At 49.9% G+C, this 18,443-nt stretch overlaps 2 protein-coding genes across 2 annotated transcripts; both read right to left on the bottom strand.

Annotated features, from left to right (window-relative positions):
• Window positions 1–1,646: 1,646 nt before the first annotated feature.
• Window positions 1,647–3,818, bottom strand: LOC118728056 (C-C motif chemokine 13). Its single transcript, XM_036454228.2, has 3 exons — window positions 3,624–3,818; window positions 2,932–3,043; window positions 1,647–2,513 (listed from the first exon to the last, which is right to left on the bottom strand). The coding sequence occupies exons 1-3, from the start codon at window positions 3,703–3,705 to the stop codon at window positions 2,354–2,356; spliced, it is 354 nt and encodes a 117-aa protein (XP_036310121.1). The 5' UTR covers window positions 3,706–3,818; the 3' UTR covers window positions 1,647–2,353.
• Window positions 3,819–13,709: 9,891 nt separating this feature from the next.
• LOC118728046 (C-C motif chemokine 8-like) lies at window positions 13,710–15,775 on the bottom strand. The gene is made up of 3 exons (XM_036454225.2): window positions 15,575–15,775; window positions 14,645–14,762; window positions 13,710–14,251 (listed from the first exon to the last, which is right to left on the bottom strand). Exons 1-3 carry the CDS (start codon window positions 15,738–15,740, stop codon window positions 14,146–14,148), a joined length of 390 nt encoding a protein of 129 aa, XP_036310118.1. The 5' UTR covers window positions 15,741–15,775; the 3' UTR covers window positions 13,710–14,145.
• Window positions 15,776–18,443: the final 2,668 nt, after the last annotated feature.

The following is an 18,443-nucleotide window of genomic DNA, read 5'->3' as shown; positions in this document are numbered from 1 at the left end:
TGTCGGAGATCACACAGATAGTTAAGGCAGAATCGGTCTACTGTTAGGACCACAGCCAAGCTGAGGTGGTGGGCAGATCAGAAAAGAACCACACACACACACACACACACACACACACACACGCTTACGATGACTGAACGCAGACACAGGAAAAGATGAGCAGAGGGGCCCTCCAAGATATGCCAGGAGGGGAATGGAACGTTCCTGGAGGGTTCAGGGGCTGATGCTACCCAGAAGGCACAGCTGCTCTGTCTGGAGGGGGTGTTGTGAGGTCCCCTCCCTGTCAGGTGTTGCCAGCCTCATTCTACAAATGAGGAGACTGAGGGCTGGAGAGAGACATGGACAGGCCTGAAGATACATGGCAAGTCAGGGTTAGATCTGGACACAAAACTCTTTCGTGTCCCGAGATGTCACGTGACTTCCTGACACAGCATGGCACAGGCACAGGAGCCCTCTCTCCCCAGACACACCCTACCGCCTTCTCCTTAGGGAGGGCCTGGGTCTGAGACAGATGCCAACGCAACTCACTCAGAGGAGGAGGCGGTGTTGGGGAGAGCAGGAGGCCCCTGGGTGCCCTGGAAGGAGGGCGAGCACAGCTCCACTTTGTGCAACGTGGGCCTCGGGAGAGCAGCAAGGGAGGCAGTCCATTCTGGGACTCAGGATTGGCGCCCTTTAAAGACCAGCTCGGTGGCTATAGGGTCCTATGTCTCAGGATTCAGCCTGTCACACGTCCGGCCCACTCTCCTTAAACGGCCCCTCCCCTCAGCCCCCATGACTGTCCTGCCTAGGCCACTCCCTCTCTCCCGGACCAGGCTGTTCTCCATTCTCCCTGGCCAACAGCACCCTGCCCCTGCCACCCCCCCTGGCCACCCCATGGCTCCAAAGCCCTGGGCATCACCCGCCTGCCTTCAGATCTGACTCCAAACTCCCCGCCTTCACACTGTGATTCCTCTCTAACCACACTGCAACCTTCCCTTTGGAAATCTCTAATGTTCCCAAACTCTGACCTGATGGGGATAGTCCTTCCAGGCCCTCGCCCCTCTTTTCCCTCCTGCAGCTTCTTTACAAAAATATCGCGATGACCGTGTTACATCCTCCAAGGTTGAACGTATCTCATCTTCTCTGGCAGGGTCAGTGCTAACTGGGACTGGTCAGCTGGTTTTCCCCTTGGGGGCAGTGGCCAGGTGCACATGTGTGTATATGACTCCAGGATGGAAGGCTGCTCCCCTTGGGAAGGCATGGGTTCAGGGAGACCAGTTAGAAGCTGATGCTGGGATTGGAGCCATTGTTCTCCAGTGTTTCCCAAACTTTTGACATATGTGTACCCCTTCTTTAATTTTCGTAACGCTGAGTACCCCTTGTACTCATGAGAACGTAGAATTAGGCGCAGCTAAGCACGATGCAGTGCATATCCCCACCAAACTTCGGTGCAACGCGTACCCCCACCAAACTCTTCCTGTACCCCTGGGGGTATGCGTACCACACTTTGGGAAACACTAGACTAGTCTGCGCTGGTAAGCCGGGGCCCCCTTCACCTAGGCTAGCCCCCTACATCTGCATTCCTCTAGCGCCCCCTGCCGCCATCCACCTGCACTCCAGAGAGCCCCCTACGGATGGGAAGTGACCCTCAAAGAAAACACCACTGCTAGAGATTTTAAATACAATGTATTTCTTGCAAAAAATGTTAGCAGTGCCACAATCGCATTTTCTCCACAGTCACATATTTAGTTAACACCTGGCACTCACCAGGCACTTTCCTCCCTAGCCATCACGGTTCTTCATCCCCGTGGTCCTCACAGGCATGGCCACCAGCCCGGGGCAGGGAGGCAGGAGAGAGACCCTGCCTGCCACTTACCGCGGGAGGAACAGGGCCCATGACAGGAACCAACGGGCTCAAGGCATTCCTCTAAAGCAGACAGGCCAAGCAAAAACAAACAAAACAAAAAAACTCATGAACTCAGTCAACGGCATGGTGATTACAGCATGGGGAGGCGGGAGAGGGAACAGGGGTTACACATGAGATGGAAGGAGACTAGACGTGAGGTGGTGAACACACAATGTACAGATGATGGCTTATAGAACCGGACACCTGCAATCTATATAATTTTATTAACCAATGCCACCCAAGAAATCCAATTAGAAAATAAAAAACAGTACAAAAAGATTGTCAATATACAAAATAGACCTCAAACCAGCAATAATGCAAATAATATTAAACAGTACTTAAGACAAAACAGCACTGCCCCCCAGGCACCCTATTTGAAAATGACGGTGCAATCAGGGCAGGGGGCGCTGGAGAATACATGTTCACGTCCCACACTCCGGCGTGGTCTCGGCGTGGCCGGGGGAGGTCTCAGTGTGGTCTCCGCGTGGCCAGGGGCGTTCTCGGCGTGGTCTGGCGTGATCTCGGCGTGGTCTGGCGTGGTCTCGGCATGTCCAGGTGCTTCATGTGGTCCTGGACCCACTTCTCCTTCGGGTTGGCACAGACCTCCTTGCCCAGCTTGGTTATGAAGCTGTGGATGCAGAAGCGCCCGCCCAGTTAGAGGGAGCACGTGGGGGTTCTACCCAAGAGGGGGACCTCCTTCCAGGAGGAGGGAAGGGTGTGGCAGGAAGGGGCCTCTGGACCCAGTTGCTGCTTGTGCCCCCCCCCCGGGGGAGGCTGGCCTGACCACCAAAGCCTTGGCCAGGGTGTGAGCCTCACTGGCTCTCTCGGGGCCTTTGGTGATTAATAGCAGGAGGACCTGGATGGCACAGTCTGGTTAGATCTTATCCCCTGAGGACAAGGTCCTGGATTAGTCTGTGTCCATGTTCTGGGGCAGAACTTTGGATTGAGGCTTTGACGAGGGGGGGCGGGGGTTGGAGTGGGGAAGTAAGGGCAGGCTGAGGCGGGGGGGGGGGGGGGGGGGGAGGTGAGCAGGGCTTTCTACCCACATGACAGCTTTCAGGCCACAATGGCTGCTGGTGACCTGGTAGCTCCTCAGCTTCTGCAAAGGGATCTTCTTGTAAAATTTGAAGCAGCAGGTGGACCCGATATTGAGGGCCCCTGGAATAAAGCCACAGGGAAGTCCTTCAGGAGGTGCTAGGTTTTCTCAGCCTGACCGTGGCAGGAAGCAGGGAGGCCGACATGGTCTTACCTCCACTCCCTCTCCCCCCAGGAGGAGGGCAAGGAGGCAGACCTGGTTTCTACCCTCCAGGAGGGGGTCAGGGAGGCAGACTCAGCCTTTCCCATCCCAGGTCCAGCCCTCTCGCCCTGGGGCCTGAGGCAGGCTTCAGATGTGCAGTCAGTTTTCCCAGCTGCATCGCGGGGACAGGTCACCGCTGACCTTGGAGGCCAGTGTGACCCATCCTGGCTATGACCCCCCTGGTCTGCAGAGTTTGGGGAGACCCGCTGGGGCCCAAGCAAAGGGCCTGGCTTTGGCGTGGGCAGCTTGGCTTCCACGTGGCTTTGCTAGGGCTGGGAGTGGGTGTGGTAGGACTCCTCTTGTCCCCACGTGGGCTCTGCTTTCTGTTTCTACAAATGGATGTTAACGGGCCCCTGCTGCTCTGATAGGCATGTTGACTTTCAACCTCCCCAAAGGAGAGGGAACAGAGAGGAGAGAGGGGGGAGGGAGAGAGAAGCTTACCTGGCCCAGCGAGCACCTGGGAGCTGAGGGCGGCCACCGCCACGGTGAGCAGCAGGCACAGCAGCCCCCCGGAGACCTTCATGCTGGAGCCTGCGGGCGGGTGAGCTTCCACGTGAGAGTTGTTGGCCTCTGGGCTTATCTCGGCCGCTTATCTTGGCCTCTTCTCCTCCCCTCTCCTCCTCCAGCTGCTCTGCCTGCCTTTTATAGGGAGCTGAGAGGATGAGAGCTCCCAGAGGGCCGTTGGCCTGGGCAGGGGCTGGGCTGCGTCAACATGCAGGGGCTTTGGAAACTGCTGAGCCCGTGGCGGGGCTGCCAAGTGTTTCCGGGGAAACGCGAGAGGGAAGCTGTGGCCGCAGCAGCGGAGGCTTTCTTCCGGCCCTTCCGCAGGACATGGTTCCAGGTGCTCGTGACCTTGCTTAGAACAGGAGGAAACACACTCCCGGGAAGAAGAGTGGGGCGTGCGGGCTTCACGCATCCTCACGCGTTCAGTCTTGGCGTGGCGCGTGCCTCTGTCACCGTGCCCACTCGGGGGGACCACTGAGTGACTGTGGGGATGACACCCCTTCTCATGGGGAGTGAGTGGTGTCCTGCAGAGAAAGCTGACCTGTGTACACAGACCCACGGCGGCTGCCAATGCGCATGGAGCCGCGGAAGCCCTTTCGAGCCTGTTTTTTTTTTTTTTTTTTTTTAAATTAGTTTCTTTATTGATTAAGATATCATATATTTGTCCTCAACCCCCCATTCCAATCTCCCACCCCTTCCCCACTCATGCTCCCACCCCCCTATTGTCCTTGACCACTGGTTAGGCTCATATGTGTGCACATAAGTCCTTTGGTTGATCTCTCCCTTTTATTCCCCACCCTCCCTCTGAGGTCCAACAGTCTGACCCATGGCTCCTTATCTCTGGGTCTGTTCTTGTTCATCAGTCTATGTTGGTTACCATTCCCCCTAGATGAGTGAGATCATGTCCTACTGGAAATATACTTATAAGAATAAAAAATGAGACAAGCAATAATCGTTGTGCTGAAAGGCATATGAATCAGTCTGTAGTGAGCTTCTTTCTGGGCCACCAGTTCTTTTGAGACCCAATTTCAATGTCAAACAGTGCCTTATGTGTACCTGTCAGCAATGATATTTCAATTCTGGATGGTGGGCAAATGGTGGTAATGCAGGTCCAACCCTCTCTGGTTTGGTCCTGGGCAACCAGCAGTGATACACAGCTGCTGGCTCTTGAGCCTGGTTTTATGTGGAAGTCCCACACTTGGACAAATCAAAGCCAATTTCTGCTGACAGGGTCTCCTCACACCACGACGGGTGCCCTTCTGCACCCCGGGCTGGACGGCTAGGGTTTGGCAATCACCGCTGCGTCCAGGCCCCTGTTGTCGGGGATGTCCTGAGTTTCTGAAGCTGCTGGTGGGAGGGGTGTGCAACTTGCTGGGAGGTAGGGGCAGGTTGCAGGGGGGGTGGGACCCGGACAGCGCTGGCGCCCATAGGAGCCTGGCCAGGCCATTGCCCGAGGTTCCCGTTGGCCCTGCTCGCTCCTGGTTCCCGGATCTTGCTCACTGTTTATGCCTGCCTGGGATCCTCTCCCCTCTGCTGTCCATTCTCACGAGTCTCTTCACTCCAGCAAAATAAGCCAAGTGAGAGGAAAAGACAGAAAAACAGAGCCAAGATTAGTGAGATAAGAAGCGCTGATGTAACTGAACCAAAGCTTACTTTCTGACAAGCCTGTAATGAAGTTAGAGCCTCCTGACACTGACCATGAAGGGAAAAGGGCCCTAACCCAGTGGTCGGCAAATTCATTCGTCAACAGAACCAAATATCAACAGTACAACAATTGAAATCTCTTTTGAGAGCCAATTTTTTAAAACTTAAACTTCTTCTAATGCCACTTCTTCAAAATAGACTCGCCCAGGCTGTGGTATTTTGTGGAAGAGCCACACTCAAGGGGCCAAAGAGCCGCATGTGGCTCCTGAGCCGCAGTTTGCTGACCACGGCCCTAACCAGTTTGGCTAGGTAGGTAGAGTGTAAGCCTGGGGTGACTTGGTTGTATTCCAGTCAAGGGTTGCAGGCTGGTCAAGGTGAGCACAGGAGGCAATGAATGGATGTCTTTTTCACTTCAATGTTTTTTTTCTCTCTGTCCCTCCCCCTCCCACTCTCTCTAAAAATCAATGGAAAAATATCCTTGGGAGAGGATTAACAAAACAAAAGAAAAAAGAAAGGGAAAAAAGGCACAAATAGCCAACCAGCAGGAGTAGAAGGGACATCACCACGGAGCCTGCAGACACCAGGAAGATAGGAACCTATGCCAGTACATGTAATTCAGGAGAAATGGGTGAACTCCCCCTCAAAACATAACTTACCAGACGGCAATAAAAAAGCTGAAAAGGAGTAGTTCTAAAACTATTAAAGAAAAGCAATCAGTAAGTGGAAATCTCCCCACAACATACCCACGGGCCCGAAGGACTTTACCAACTCCTCCACAGCATCCCAGCGGTCATTTCAGTCTTACACAACTCCTTCCAGAGAATACAGAAAAAACGTGTGCACTCTTCAACTCATGTTGAGTCTTACATAACTTTGACACAAATACTTGTCAAGAACCTACAAGAGCCAGGCCAGTGTTCTCAGTGGTTAAGCATCGACCCAGGGACCAGGAGGTCACGTTTTGATTCCCGGTCTGGGCACTCGATCCCTGGTGGGGAGCATGGAGGACAGGGGGCAGCAGATTGATGATGTTTCAATCTTTCTACCTTTCTCTCTCTCTAAAAATCAATAAAAACTATGGAGAATGGCTATAGCGTTTGGACAGGTTCTAGCCTGGGACCAATTAGAGGGCAGAATCCTCTCATGGCAAAGCCACGTGCAAGTCAAAGGCTATGGTTGTAAGCTTGACCTTATGGTTTGAACCTGTGCTTCCACGTGGCTGAGTGATATAGGCTGCAGGAGGTGCAGCAAGTAAACAAAACTTGGTCAGGTGCATGTGATGGAGTAGATGGAAACCCAGGAGAAGGTTGTAAACATCTTGACCACGCCCTTACTTTGCCTCGTGGAATCTCGGCTATGAAATGACTCGGCTTACAGGCCAGGCACTGTCTCTCCATCAGAGGAGCATCCCACCAAGCTCTAGCTTTATTCCCTTGTCTGTCTTTTCTAAATCCTTCACCGCCCCCTCTCAGGTTCACCCATGGCCATGTCCGCCCGGCACAAAAGACATATAAAAAACCCCACAAAACCAACAAGAAGATTGCAAGCTCGTCCCTCTAGACACACATCCCATTCTTTTCCATCCTCTTTTGTGGCTGGGGAAGCTCACCTGGGTAGATCACAGGAATGGGACTGCAGGTCCTCTGGCTTCAGGTTGGGTTCAGACACTGGGGAGCCCCTTGGGCATTGGAAAGGGAGAAGAGTTAAGGTGGGGTACTTATTTCTCTGCTGTCTCCACCCTTGCCTTAGCCTGGGTGCAGCCAGCTCTCAACGGAGTGTTTCACTTCACTCGTCACCACCTCTCCATGGCTCTCGCCAGCTTTGGGGAGCCCTGCTCTGCCCTTCTCTCTCCAGCTCTAGGGGTGGTCATCGCTCCTCCAAAGCACTCCAGCGGTCATTTCAACTTTACACAATTTCTTCCAGAGAATACAGAAAAAAAGTGTGCGCCTTACTCATGTTGAGCCTTACATAACTGACACAAATACTTGTCAAGAATCTACAAGAGCCAGGCCAGTGTTTCCCAGTGGTTAAGCATCAACCCATGGACCAGGAGGTCATGTTTTGATTCCAGGTCTGGGCACATGCCCTGGTTGCAGGCTCGATCCCTGGTGGGGAGCATGCAGGACAGGAGGTAGCAGATCGATGATGTTTCTATCTTTCTACCTTTCTCTCTCTCTAAAAATCAATAAAAACTGTGGAGAATGGCTATAGCGTTTGGAAAGGTTCTAGCCTGGGACTAATGGGAGGGCACAACCCTGTTATTAGCACCCCTGTGGTTTCTCCACACCCAGCCCACTTCTTGGGAAACAGCATTTTTATCAAACTTTCCTCAAATCATTCCAATGTAAGAATCCTCTGTTTCTTTCGGGATCCCAGACCGACACGTCTGAGTGTCAGAGAGGCCCTTCCAAATGGGGTCCTAGGGGTGGGCTGCTCATATATTTTAGGAGCACAAAAATGACAGCTGTTGGCATCCTTACGACGACGTCAAGAATCCCCTGTATTGGGAAGGCAGCCTGTTAGCACGCCCTCCAGGTGGACCTTGTGTGCACTGAAGTCTGAGGACCATGGAATGACAGCTGTCCCGTGGCCACCTCTCATACATGGTGAAAAGCCCCCGGAGGGCTCCTAAGGGTGCTGGCACCTCTCACGACCTCCCCCACGTATCTCACAGCGCCCCCATCATGGACGTGTCCCCTGGCCTGCCCCGGAGTGCGCTTAGGGGGTGGCGGAGCCCTTTGCACAGAACAGATCCATTTCAACAGATCCACCTCCCTGAACCATGTAGACACCGTCCTAACCTCCCAGGGAAGTTCTAGAATTTCAACCTCACCGACTACAGGCTTCTGTTTAAGTCTAGACTCTAATTAGCCAACCTCACAGAACACTCACATCATGCCAGGTATTGATGCCAACACAAGCAATTCTGAATTCTGGGGAAATAGGCCCACGTCCATGAATTTGGCCCACTGAATCTTGTATGTCACTTACCGCTCAGAATCCACTCCCCCATGCCTGCCCTGAACTTTCCTCCAAACTGAGTGGGTGAGGGCACGAGAACCCTCCTAGCTGTAAGCACTCTGTCTGCCTTTTCCTCGGTGTCAGGACCCAACATCTCAGAGGAGAGTGTGTTTAGGAGCCTGAAGTCTTGAGTCAGCCAGACAGACATGGGTTCAAGTCCTGGGTCAGCCACTTCCTAGTTGTGCAATTTGAAGCAAATTATTTAACTCGCTAGCTCCTAAGAGGAACTGATAGCTAATTATTGCCTCGTTGTGATGTTGTGGGAGTCAAGTCAGATGATGCCTGGGAAGCCTGCAGTCATTTCCATTTCTACCACTCTGTGCTTACGCTTCTCCCTGCCCAACTCATTTTATTGTTGGAGGCTCGGAGGGTTGACATAGGGCAACCTTTCCACTGAAAGGAACAGATATCCGGTGGCGGGGGTGGCTAGCGAAAAGGGGAGGGAGTCAGCACTAACTGGAGACTGGGTCTCTCCGGAGAAAGGCACGCCTGCAGGGAAGAGAACATGGCATTGCGACCCTGAAGGGGAAGTCCAGCCACCACTCTGTAAACACTGCAAGACCGTCTTACTTTCCCTTCTCATCTGCCTGCAGCTCTGTCCTTTCCGCTGGCCCCAACAGGAATCACTTGAGCCCCGAGTTAAACCGTGTCTTGATAATGAAGGCTTCCCAGCCCACACAAACTTTCACAGGGGACCAAAGCTTGCCCAAGGTCATCTTTCTGGGCATTCTCTGGACCGGGCATACAGTCCAACGTGACTGCTTACTGATGACTGAGGGGTCTAAGAAAACTGGGGTGGGGGGGATAATTATGATATAATTTATCTTCCAAACCAGACAGGGTGAAGCAGGATTGTCCCTACCCCCTTGGGTTGTGGCCTCTTACCATTGGTTCTGTTGCCCATTAAGTTGCCTACAGTTTTTAATTTTGGCTGCTTTCATTTTTTTTCTGGGAAACCCCAGGATGCATGCCTGGGACTGCTCCTTCTCGTGACTAAGTAGATAGAAACAATCTTGTATTGGCTCGGGCTGGAGCTATGAAAAAAAAAAGGGAGGGGGGGAAGTTTTTCTGTTGCAGCAGCAATTTTATAGGAACATTTTTACATTTTTTTTTAAACGTATGTGCTGACTTAAAATACTTGGAAAGCATTTCTTAAAAAGAATAAAAATGTTACACAGCCATTTATACACTCAGCATTAAGACTTAACCACAGAGAAAATATTGTTGGTCTTTATTCTTTCCTTGTGAAAATTTCAAGATTTTTACTAGCTACAGGCTAGTCTCAGGTTTGTTTGTTAATGTTATGTCACAATCTTGTCAAAGTCCTTGTATGTCCTTCAATAGCTTAAGTTCTTAATGGCTGAATAGTAATCTTGACCAGCGGTTGCCAACTTTTTGGATCTCATGGACCACCAGTGGTCTGCGGACCACAGGTTGTGACTGCTGATCTAGACCATCCATACCTTGCTATTGGGCGTTCAGTCTATTTCACTGGGATTCCAAGTAACGCTGTCACATCTTTATCAGCATCACTGTTGATAAACATGGAGCTTTCAGAGACATGGCAATTAGGTTGTGGGTCAATAGTATGAAGTTTCAGGCCATTAAAACATATTTTCAAATGTACTTTAATATTCTTACATATTTCACATATAATACAATTCACAAATCTTATAGGTATAGCCTGATTACTTTTTAATCTATGTATACAACATATAACCACCACTCACATCAAGACTGATATTTTCAGCACCTCTTAAGGTTCTTTTGCATATTTTTTAAGTCAGGGCTTCATTTCCAAGAGGTGATCATTATTTTGATTTCAGTCAAAATCGATGGCCTGGTCCTGCATTGACCTATGAACCAGGAGGTCACAGTTCAATTCCTGGTCAGGGAACATGCCTGGGTTGCAGGCTTGATCCCCAGTGTGGGGCGTGCAGGAGGTAGCCGATCAATAATTCTTTGATGCTTTTATCTCTCTCTCCCTCTCCCTTCCTCTCTGAAATCAGTAAAAGTATGTTTTAAAAAGTGTTTTTACAAAATTGGTTGCCTATTATTGAATTCATTTAAATTGAATTATGTGGAATGCATTTATTTCTGAAGTCTTACGCTTAATGCTTTTAAAAAATATCAATGCTTTGTTCTTTTCATTGCTAAGAGTCCACTGAATAAACACATCACTGTTTGTATATATTTTCCCGTTGATAGACATTGGGAATGCTTCCAGTTTGGGGCTATTATGAACAGACGTATAAACACTCTTGTTCATTCCTTTTTGTGTCTGTATGGATTCATTTATCTTAAATATTTACTTACAAGTGCAACTTCTGAGTCATAGAATATGCGTTTGTTTAATTTCAACAGGAACGGCTAAACTGTTTTCTAAGTTTCTCACCAGCAATGCTCCATTTGCTCTACATTCCCATCAACCCTGGGTTGTCTGAGTCTCCCCATTTTATCCATTTTGATGGGTGGGTAGCAGTTTTTCATGGTGTAGCCAATTGCATGTCCTTGCTATTCTTCTAGAAGCGTTACTGTGCTCCCTCCTACACTCTGAGCCTCTGGTAGAGATGCAGGCTGAGCCAATTCCTGACCTGAGCTGGCGCCTAAGGAGAAGCCTGAGGGGCAGAAAGCAAGCAGTGAGGAGACACGGAGCAGGGACTGAGTGAGTGAAGTGGTGACAGCCCCAGCACACTGCCAGCCTCAGCAGAGGGTGATATCAGAAGGGAGCCCAAGAGGATGCCAGTCAGCTCAAGTAACCTCCCCAGTTTTTTGCCTCCTGTTGGCAAGGGAAGGAATTGCAGCTTACATATATGAACCGGTTAATGTAAGGACATGGATTTTCAAAACACAAACATTCCAGTTGGCACATAAAACATCAATAACGTAAGAGGACGTGTCACTTGGGACACTCTGTTGGATGTCACAGTTCATTGTGGTTTGGAATGTAACGGCACAATCCCAGGGCGCAGCTAGCTGGGCGATGCTCAGGGAAAACAAGTGGGTTGCCTTACACTGTGGCCTGCTGGCACGTCCCAGATGAGTCTTCGTGCCTCTGGCCTTTGGGGTTTGTGGTCCAGGTACTTCCTGTGCCCCTGGGCCAAGATCTCCGTAGCCAGTTTAGCCTAGAGACTGTGGAAGGAATAGGTTAGGATTGGATAGCACCTTTGTGGCTGGGAGGCACACCTCTTACCTGGCTGGCACGTAGCTAGCTGCCTTATCCCTCCTGCAGTTTGGAGCTGCTGCCTTGGACTTGACTCGGAAGCTTACCTCCAGACAGGTGATATATCTGACTAACGGGTGTTTGCCAACAGGAAGGGCTCCTACCTGGCTTGCTGGTTTGTACTCTAGGCATTTTACTTCCCCACTCTACCCTGGCCATCAGACAATGCCAAGTTTCCAGAAGGTGTGGCTCCTGGAGCTAGAGGGTGCTGGTGAGGTCATCTGCCCCATCCCTCATTTCCTGCCTGGGACACAGTGCTAGTTCCACTTTTGAGTGGGGAATCTTAAGACCCGAGAGGGAAGTTGACTTGCCCTAAGTGACCCGGAGAGGCGGGGCCAGCTGTGGGATCAGAAGCCAGGTCTCTGCTTCCAGGGGGATCAGAACCATGGCGTCTCTACACGATGACAATGACGGGTCCTGAGGAGCTGGGGCTGCAGGACGACAATCCTCTCTCCCTTCATGAGGAATCTGGTCTTCGTGCCTCCACATGGTGGGCCTCCTGTCTGAAAAAGGAGCCAGCTATAAGCATGAAGAACAGGGAATTTTGCTCTTAAGTGTCTTTGAAGGAAAGGTGACCCCATGCCTTCAAATGGAGGCTTGCAAGTTCTTGGGATTGGGGTACAGGGATGGAGATAAATTTATTTTGTATCTCAGGGGTGCCAGCCCTCTAAATACATAGCTGCTTTTCAAGATTATAAGAGAAGGGTTGCCAAAACCAGTTTGGCTCAGTGGATAGAGCGTCGGCCTGCAGACTGAAAGGTCCCAGGTTCGATTCTGGTCAAGGGCACATTCCCAGTGGGGTGTGTGTGTGTGTGTAAGAGGCAGCTGATCGATGTTTCTCTCTCATTGATGTTTCTAACTCTCTCTCTCTCTCTCTTCCTCTCTGTAAAAGAATCAATAAAATATATTAAAAGAAAAAAGAAAAAAATGAGAAGGGTCTATGACCTGGGCCAATGATTCTCCTTCTGCTACAACACTGAGCACATCCCTCTGGTTTGTCCTTTCTAACCCCACCCCCAGGACCGCCCTTCCTCAGATCCCCATCTCCTCGGCACCACTGCAGTGGCCTGCTCTCCGGCCTTCCCCTCACACTCTCTCCTGCACTCAGATGCCAGGCTATTCTTCCTGCCGCCTGCCTCGGAATGTGACACCTTCCTTCTTTCCTCTTCCTGTTTCAAAACCCTCTGTGCCTCCTTATGACTCCTTGACTTCCCACTTGAAATTCAAGAGCCCCTAAGATCTGGTTCCAAACTTTATTTGTAAAACTCTCAACTCCTCTGTCTTCTCATAGCTCAGCTGGATGGGTTTCCCTCCTCTGGCTCACTCCCCCCCTCCCTCTCCTGTCCCAGCTCTGAAGAGCCCTTTTTGTTTCCCACGGTATGCTGCCCCGCAAGACCAGGCCTGTTGAAGATCCCCCTTCGATGGAAAGCTTTGAGTGCTCCTCTGGGTAATAAACATCTACTTTCCTCAGAAATTAGGATTCATTTCTGGGGTGTTACCCTGGGCTGGAGAGAATTCATTAGATGGTGAAAACTTGCGATTATTACAGAAAAGTTTAAAGACTGCTGCAAGAGATCTAGAGAGAGACTGGCCAGTTTGGCTCAGTGGATAGAGCATTGGGCTGCAGACCAAAGTGTTCCTGGTTGGATCCCAGTCAAGGGCACGCACCTTGGTTGCAGGCTCCTCCCTGGCCCAGGCCCTGGTCAGGGCTTATGCAGGAGACAATCAATCAATGTGTTTATCTCACGTTGACGCTTCTCTGTCTTTTCCCTCTGTCTTCCACTCTCCCTAAAAACAGGGGGAGAGAGAGGGGGGGGAGAGAGAGAGAGAGAGAGAGAGAGAGAGAGACAGAGAGAGACAGAGAGACAGAGAGACAGAGAGACAGAGACACTCTGGTGAAGTTAGAAGATGGGAAGTAAGACGCTATGGGGATTAGGGCATGTGATGATGTGATGTCTCGGGCTAGAGCCAGAGGGTTGAAACAGCTTGATCTGGCCCTGTTAGGTTCTCCCTCATCCTCAGTCGAGTCCAAAAGATTTCTTAGAGGATGGCCCCTGTACCCCAAATTGCCACCCATTGCTGCCATTTTCTCCCTCCCAGCTAAATGTTATCCCATAAAAAATAAGAACAAGTAGTTTAACCTTGTATATATTTTTATTTGAACATCCCATAGTAACCTAATAACATTAATTTCATCAACAACATTACACAGTTTATATTTACAAAAGCCCAGAAGTGTTCCCACTCTGACAACCCACGGAAGGATTCCCAACATGGGAGGCACGGGAGACAGAACAATCACTCCGGCCGGGCACTTAGCTGGGCTCACAGGGGAGGGAAAGGTCGCCAGATTCGGCACTTTTCATTCATTAGGATTTCTGGCCAAACCACCAATAGCTTATATTTAGTTAAATATTACTTAAGAAATGTTGTGTTTTACATTAGGAACTCAAGCACCACTTTTTTGTACATGGCAATAAAATAACACCATCCTACACCTGGGGAAGGTGGAGGGGAAATAAATAAGGGTTTCCTCAGGCTCTGACGGTCTCTCCATGCAGGTGTGATGTGTTAAGACTTCAGAGCTTGGGCCCTGCTGTCCAGGAGGCTCATGAGGTCCTGAACCCACTTCTTCTTGGGGTCCGCGCAGATCTCCTTGTCCTTTTTGGTCTGGAAGCTGTGAGGCAATCAGATGGAGCACCTTGAGGATTCTGCCCAGGCGTGGGACCCATTGGCTCCCAAACCTGATCAGCCCTTGCTCCCTTGGTGAGGGGCCTGGATTGGGACAGAAGGAGATGGGGGGAGGATGGGAGGGAGAGTCCTGAAAAGGAAGCTTGCTCTTGCTGTCCCTGGGGAAGCCCTGCAGGCTCCTGGCTGAGGAAACGTGGGTGATCTGACCAAGCTCCTAGAAGGGGAGCCTGCAGGGAGGGTAGGTCCCTTCTCGTGGGCTCCGTTTCTCGACCGGGGAGAAGGCCCATTGGATTAGCTGGTGCGTTTAATCTGACTCATGTGGACATGAGTCCTGACCTCAGAGTGTTAGGCTCAGGGTGTCAGGACATGGCTCACTCACATCACAGCTTCCTGGGGACACTGGCTGTTGGTGACTCTCGTGTAGCTCTTCAGCTTCTGGATGCGGACCTCCTTGCTGACCACATTATAGCAGCAGGTGATGGGGATGGAAACGGACTCTGGAAAAACAGTTTGCGAAGAAGGAGACAGTGAGGATGTGTCGTGAGCACATGCATTTGGAAGGGAAGGAGGGGAAGGCAGGGGAAGACAAAGCAAAAATACACGAGACCCAACTAGGACCCACCGCTCCCAAGTTCAGTGCCTTCGCCCAGATCCCACAGATACAATGCCACCTGTGAGCCAGTTTCCCCCATTGACGATGGGGCCCCTCACCAATGACAGGGAAGGGGAAAATCGTGAGTAACAAGGCTAATCCTGTAGGGTTATTATAAGGGGCTTCTGACCCAAAACTTCTGACACTGGAAAGATAAGTTCTAAGACTTTGCTTCCAAGCTTTTTGTCCAGTTGTAGCTCTAGAGCTGACCCATGTCACATGCGGAGATGCCTCTGGATGCTTGACACAGCCACTGTTCTGGAAACCCCACTGACCGTAATAAAAACGTGAAACCTCCAGCAGGCATTTCTTCCTCTCCACTACTTCCCAAAACGTCTTTCACATCCACAATGAGAAAGGGTCCCTTTTTTTTTTTCGGTGCCACATGCCCAAACAGTGAGAAGGTCACCGATGTAGTGGCTGCATTTAGTGTCCCAAAGCTGGGACAGGTCAGAGGGACTAGCCTCTGTGGCCCAGGCACCAAATTCTGGCTCTGCCTCTGACCAGCTGGGATATGACCGCTCCCCTCATTTCCCTTCTTGCCTCCACTTTCTCCCTCTCAGGCGTTGCAACAAGCCTGGGATGACTGAGACTGAGAGGTTCGTACCTGCAGTCATGAAAACGTTAAGCCCCTAGGCAGAGAAGGGCCTTCCTTACCTGGATTGGCGAGCACCTGGGTGCCGAAGGCGGCTACTGTGAGCAACAGGCACACCAGGGCTGCGGAGACGTTCATGGCGGAGGGCGTGAGTGTGAGCCTGGGCCTGAGAGTTGCGGGTTTCAGGATTGGCCTTGACCTCTCTGCTCCTCTGGCTGGTCTGGCCATTCTGCCCGCCTTTTATAGGAGGCAGGGAGCATGGCCCGCGTCATGATGCAGGAAGGATGAAGTAAGACCCTGAAAGTGCTGAGTAGGCACCAGAACCTGGGAGCTATCTCCAGACACGGAGAGAAGGAAACTGGAGTTTCCATTGTTGCTCGGACTGCGTGGAGCAGAAGTGGAGGAGGGGTCTGTGGCTGTGCTCAGCCAAGTGGAGGCAGTGATCTCATCAGATCAGGAAGGGCTGCAATTTCTTTGAAATGGAAAGTGATCTGTTAGGAAGGAAGAAGGGAAGCTGAGGTCACAGTGGAGTGAAGAGAATCAAGAGTTTTTCCCCCCCCCCTCCCCAGGGCCAAGAAGGCTTGGGAGGGGGCCCTTGGCTTTGCCTGTATTCAGACTCAGGTCCATGCATCCTAAATTAGTCAGGCTGCTTCTTGGCAGAATGGCGGAATCAGGAATTTCCAAGTCTCAAGGACTGAGAAAACTTATGGTGTGGAGCCTAACAACTGGACAGCACATACTGTCTTTCTAGGCTGGTGGTTTCCAAATATTTTATTTAGACACTAAGGTTTCTTTTCAAGTAAAGTTAGATGAAGAAGCCCAATATGTTATGCAGGTTCAAGTGGAACAAGCCTGCTTGAGGAAGGTCTCCCAGCTCCCTTCACTCGTTTTTGTTGGGTGAAGTGGTCTACAGATGTCAATTAGAAAGCTGATGAAATATCTCCAATCAATTCCATAGCTCAAAAAGTATGGCCTGGCCGGCATGGTGCAGTGGTTGGGCATCAACCTGTGAACCAGGAGGTCACGGTTCAATTCCCAGTCAGGGCACATGCCCAGGTTGAGGGCTCAATCCCCAGTGTGGGGCGTGCTGGAGGCAGCTGATCAATGATTCTCTCCCATCATTGATGTTTCTATCTCTCTCCCTCTCCCTTCCTCTCTGAAATTAATAAAAATATGTTTAATAATATGTGGGATAGCGGTTTCCTTTGTGATATTGACATCATGAGGGAGCTTTTGAGAGGCAGGAATGTTCTATATCTTAATCAAGGGAGTGGTGGTTAAATAGTTGTCTACATATGTAAAATTTGTGTAAGTGTACACTTGAAATTTCTGCACTTTACTGCACATACTAGTAACTTATATTTCAATATCCTATATAATAAAAGACTACTATGCAAATCTAGTTGAATATAAAATGCTGTGATTGATTAGTGATGTCTGCCATATGGGTACAGTAACAGAAGGTGGTACTACCTATGAAACATAGTTGCTATTTTTGGATTAAATAAGTTTTAAGCTGTTCTATAATTTAATTCCTCTATGATTGTTTTCAAAGGATCTAATCAGAGACCAGAGAAACTAGGATGCCAGGAACCAGCAGGTAATGGTTCTTAGCCCTCAGCCCTGGGAGAAGCAGAATAGATTGAAAGTCTGAACTTGGTTACTAGAAACACGAGTTAATATCTATGTCAGAGAAAGCACAAGTTATTTCACTTTTTTTATACTGAAAATTTCTTACCTATTCTTTACTTTTCAAATGTGAAAATGGAATTTATTGCAAATATTAAATTATCTGACATTGATAACTTGCTTTTCCGAGTAACATGTGGTAGGTAATCAATAAGCTAGCTGTTAATCAATAGGCAAATAATGTGACTGTACTGTCTAGAACATGCTAGGAAGAGACCGTAGCATGTGATTCTTTGTGTTTTGTAAAAGTTCTCCTTATTAGTAAAATTGCTTCCAAGTGAACATATGTGGCAGGGATAGACTCCTGGGAACATCTGCGTGATACACGAAGAAAGAAAAAGGGTGTCCCAGACACAGAAGGGAATAGAGGTCCTGGGATCCTGGCATAAACCACAAGAGAGGAATGTTGTGGGGTCTTAGAGGGACTGGAGTCAGATCCCAGTGCTGACCCAGGGGCACCGGGGTCTTAGTTCCACAGGGAGCTCAGAGGTCTCCATTGGCAAGTCTCTTTGATTATGCAATTTCTCTCTCTCTCAACTGAGTTTGAGAAATCCCACAATAAAAAATTAAAATGAAACTAGGCTATGCTGATTCAGCACCTGCTCTGTCCAGAAGCCTGGCTGTGCTGTTTAAGGAAGTGGTCCCTGCGCCTCTCCTCTGTCTGTTCTCCTTGGTGTCTTCCCACTGAGCATCTTCTAAAGCTATTTGGACAACCTCCCTATGGTTCAGTGGCTGGGAAGGGAAACTCAAAGTCAGAAACAGCTGTCTGTGAACAGAGGCAAGAATGGTCACCCCACTGTGGAAACACATCTGGATCCTTACATGGTTCTCAAAGAATGTGCTGAAATAGTTCTGGAAATCAGGATATTAGTTTATTTTTGTTTGTTTTGTTTCCCTTCTGTCCCAAGTGTTCTCAAAAGTCGGGAACTAATGGAATGTGTCAGAAGAGACATTTGGAATTATTTTATTTAAACTTTTCCCTTTACAAATGAGAGAAAGAATCATAGAGACAAAATGATTTGTCATAGGTTGCATACCAGCAGAAGCATAGGGTGAAGCAGTGCCTAGAATTCATACTCCAGCTATTCTATGACAAATCAGGACGGGTGAGTGGGGATGGCAGAACCAGAGCCATATGCAATTCCTAACTGGAAGAACCAGGCAGAAGATTACAGGGAGGTGCCCAGAAACCCCAGAGACTGTCCAATGCTTGGGTCCCTAGATTTGCCTGTAATATCAGGG

The sequence above is a fragment of the Pipistrellus kuhlii genome, unplaced genomic scaffold (genome assembly GCF_014108245.1).
Source record: "Pipistrellus kuhlii isolate mPipKuh1 unplaced genomic scaffold, mPipKuh1.p scaffold_m20_p_28, whole genome shotgun sequence".
Taxonomy (NCBI): domain Eukaryota; kingdom Metazoa; phylum Chordata; class Mammalia; order Chiroptera; family Vespertilionidae; genus Pipistrellus; species Pipistrellus kuhlii.
Note: the sequence above shows the minus strand (reverse complement) of the source record. Positions and strands in the feature narration are given on the sequence as shown.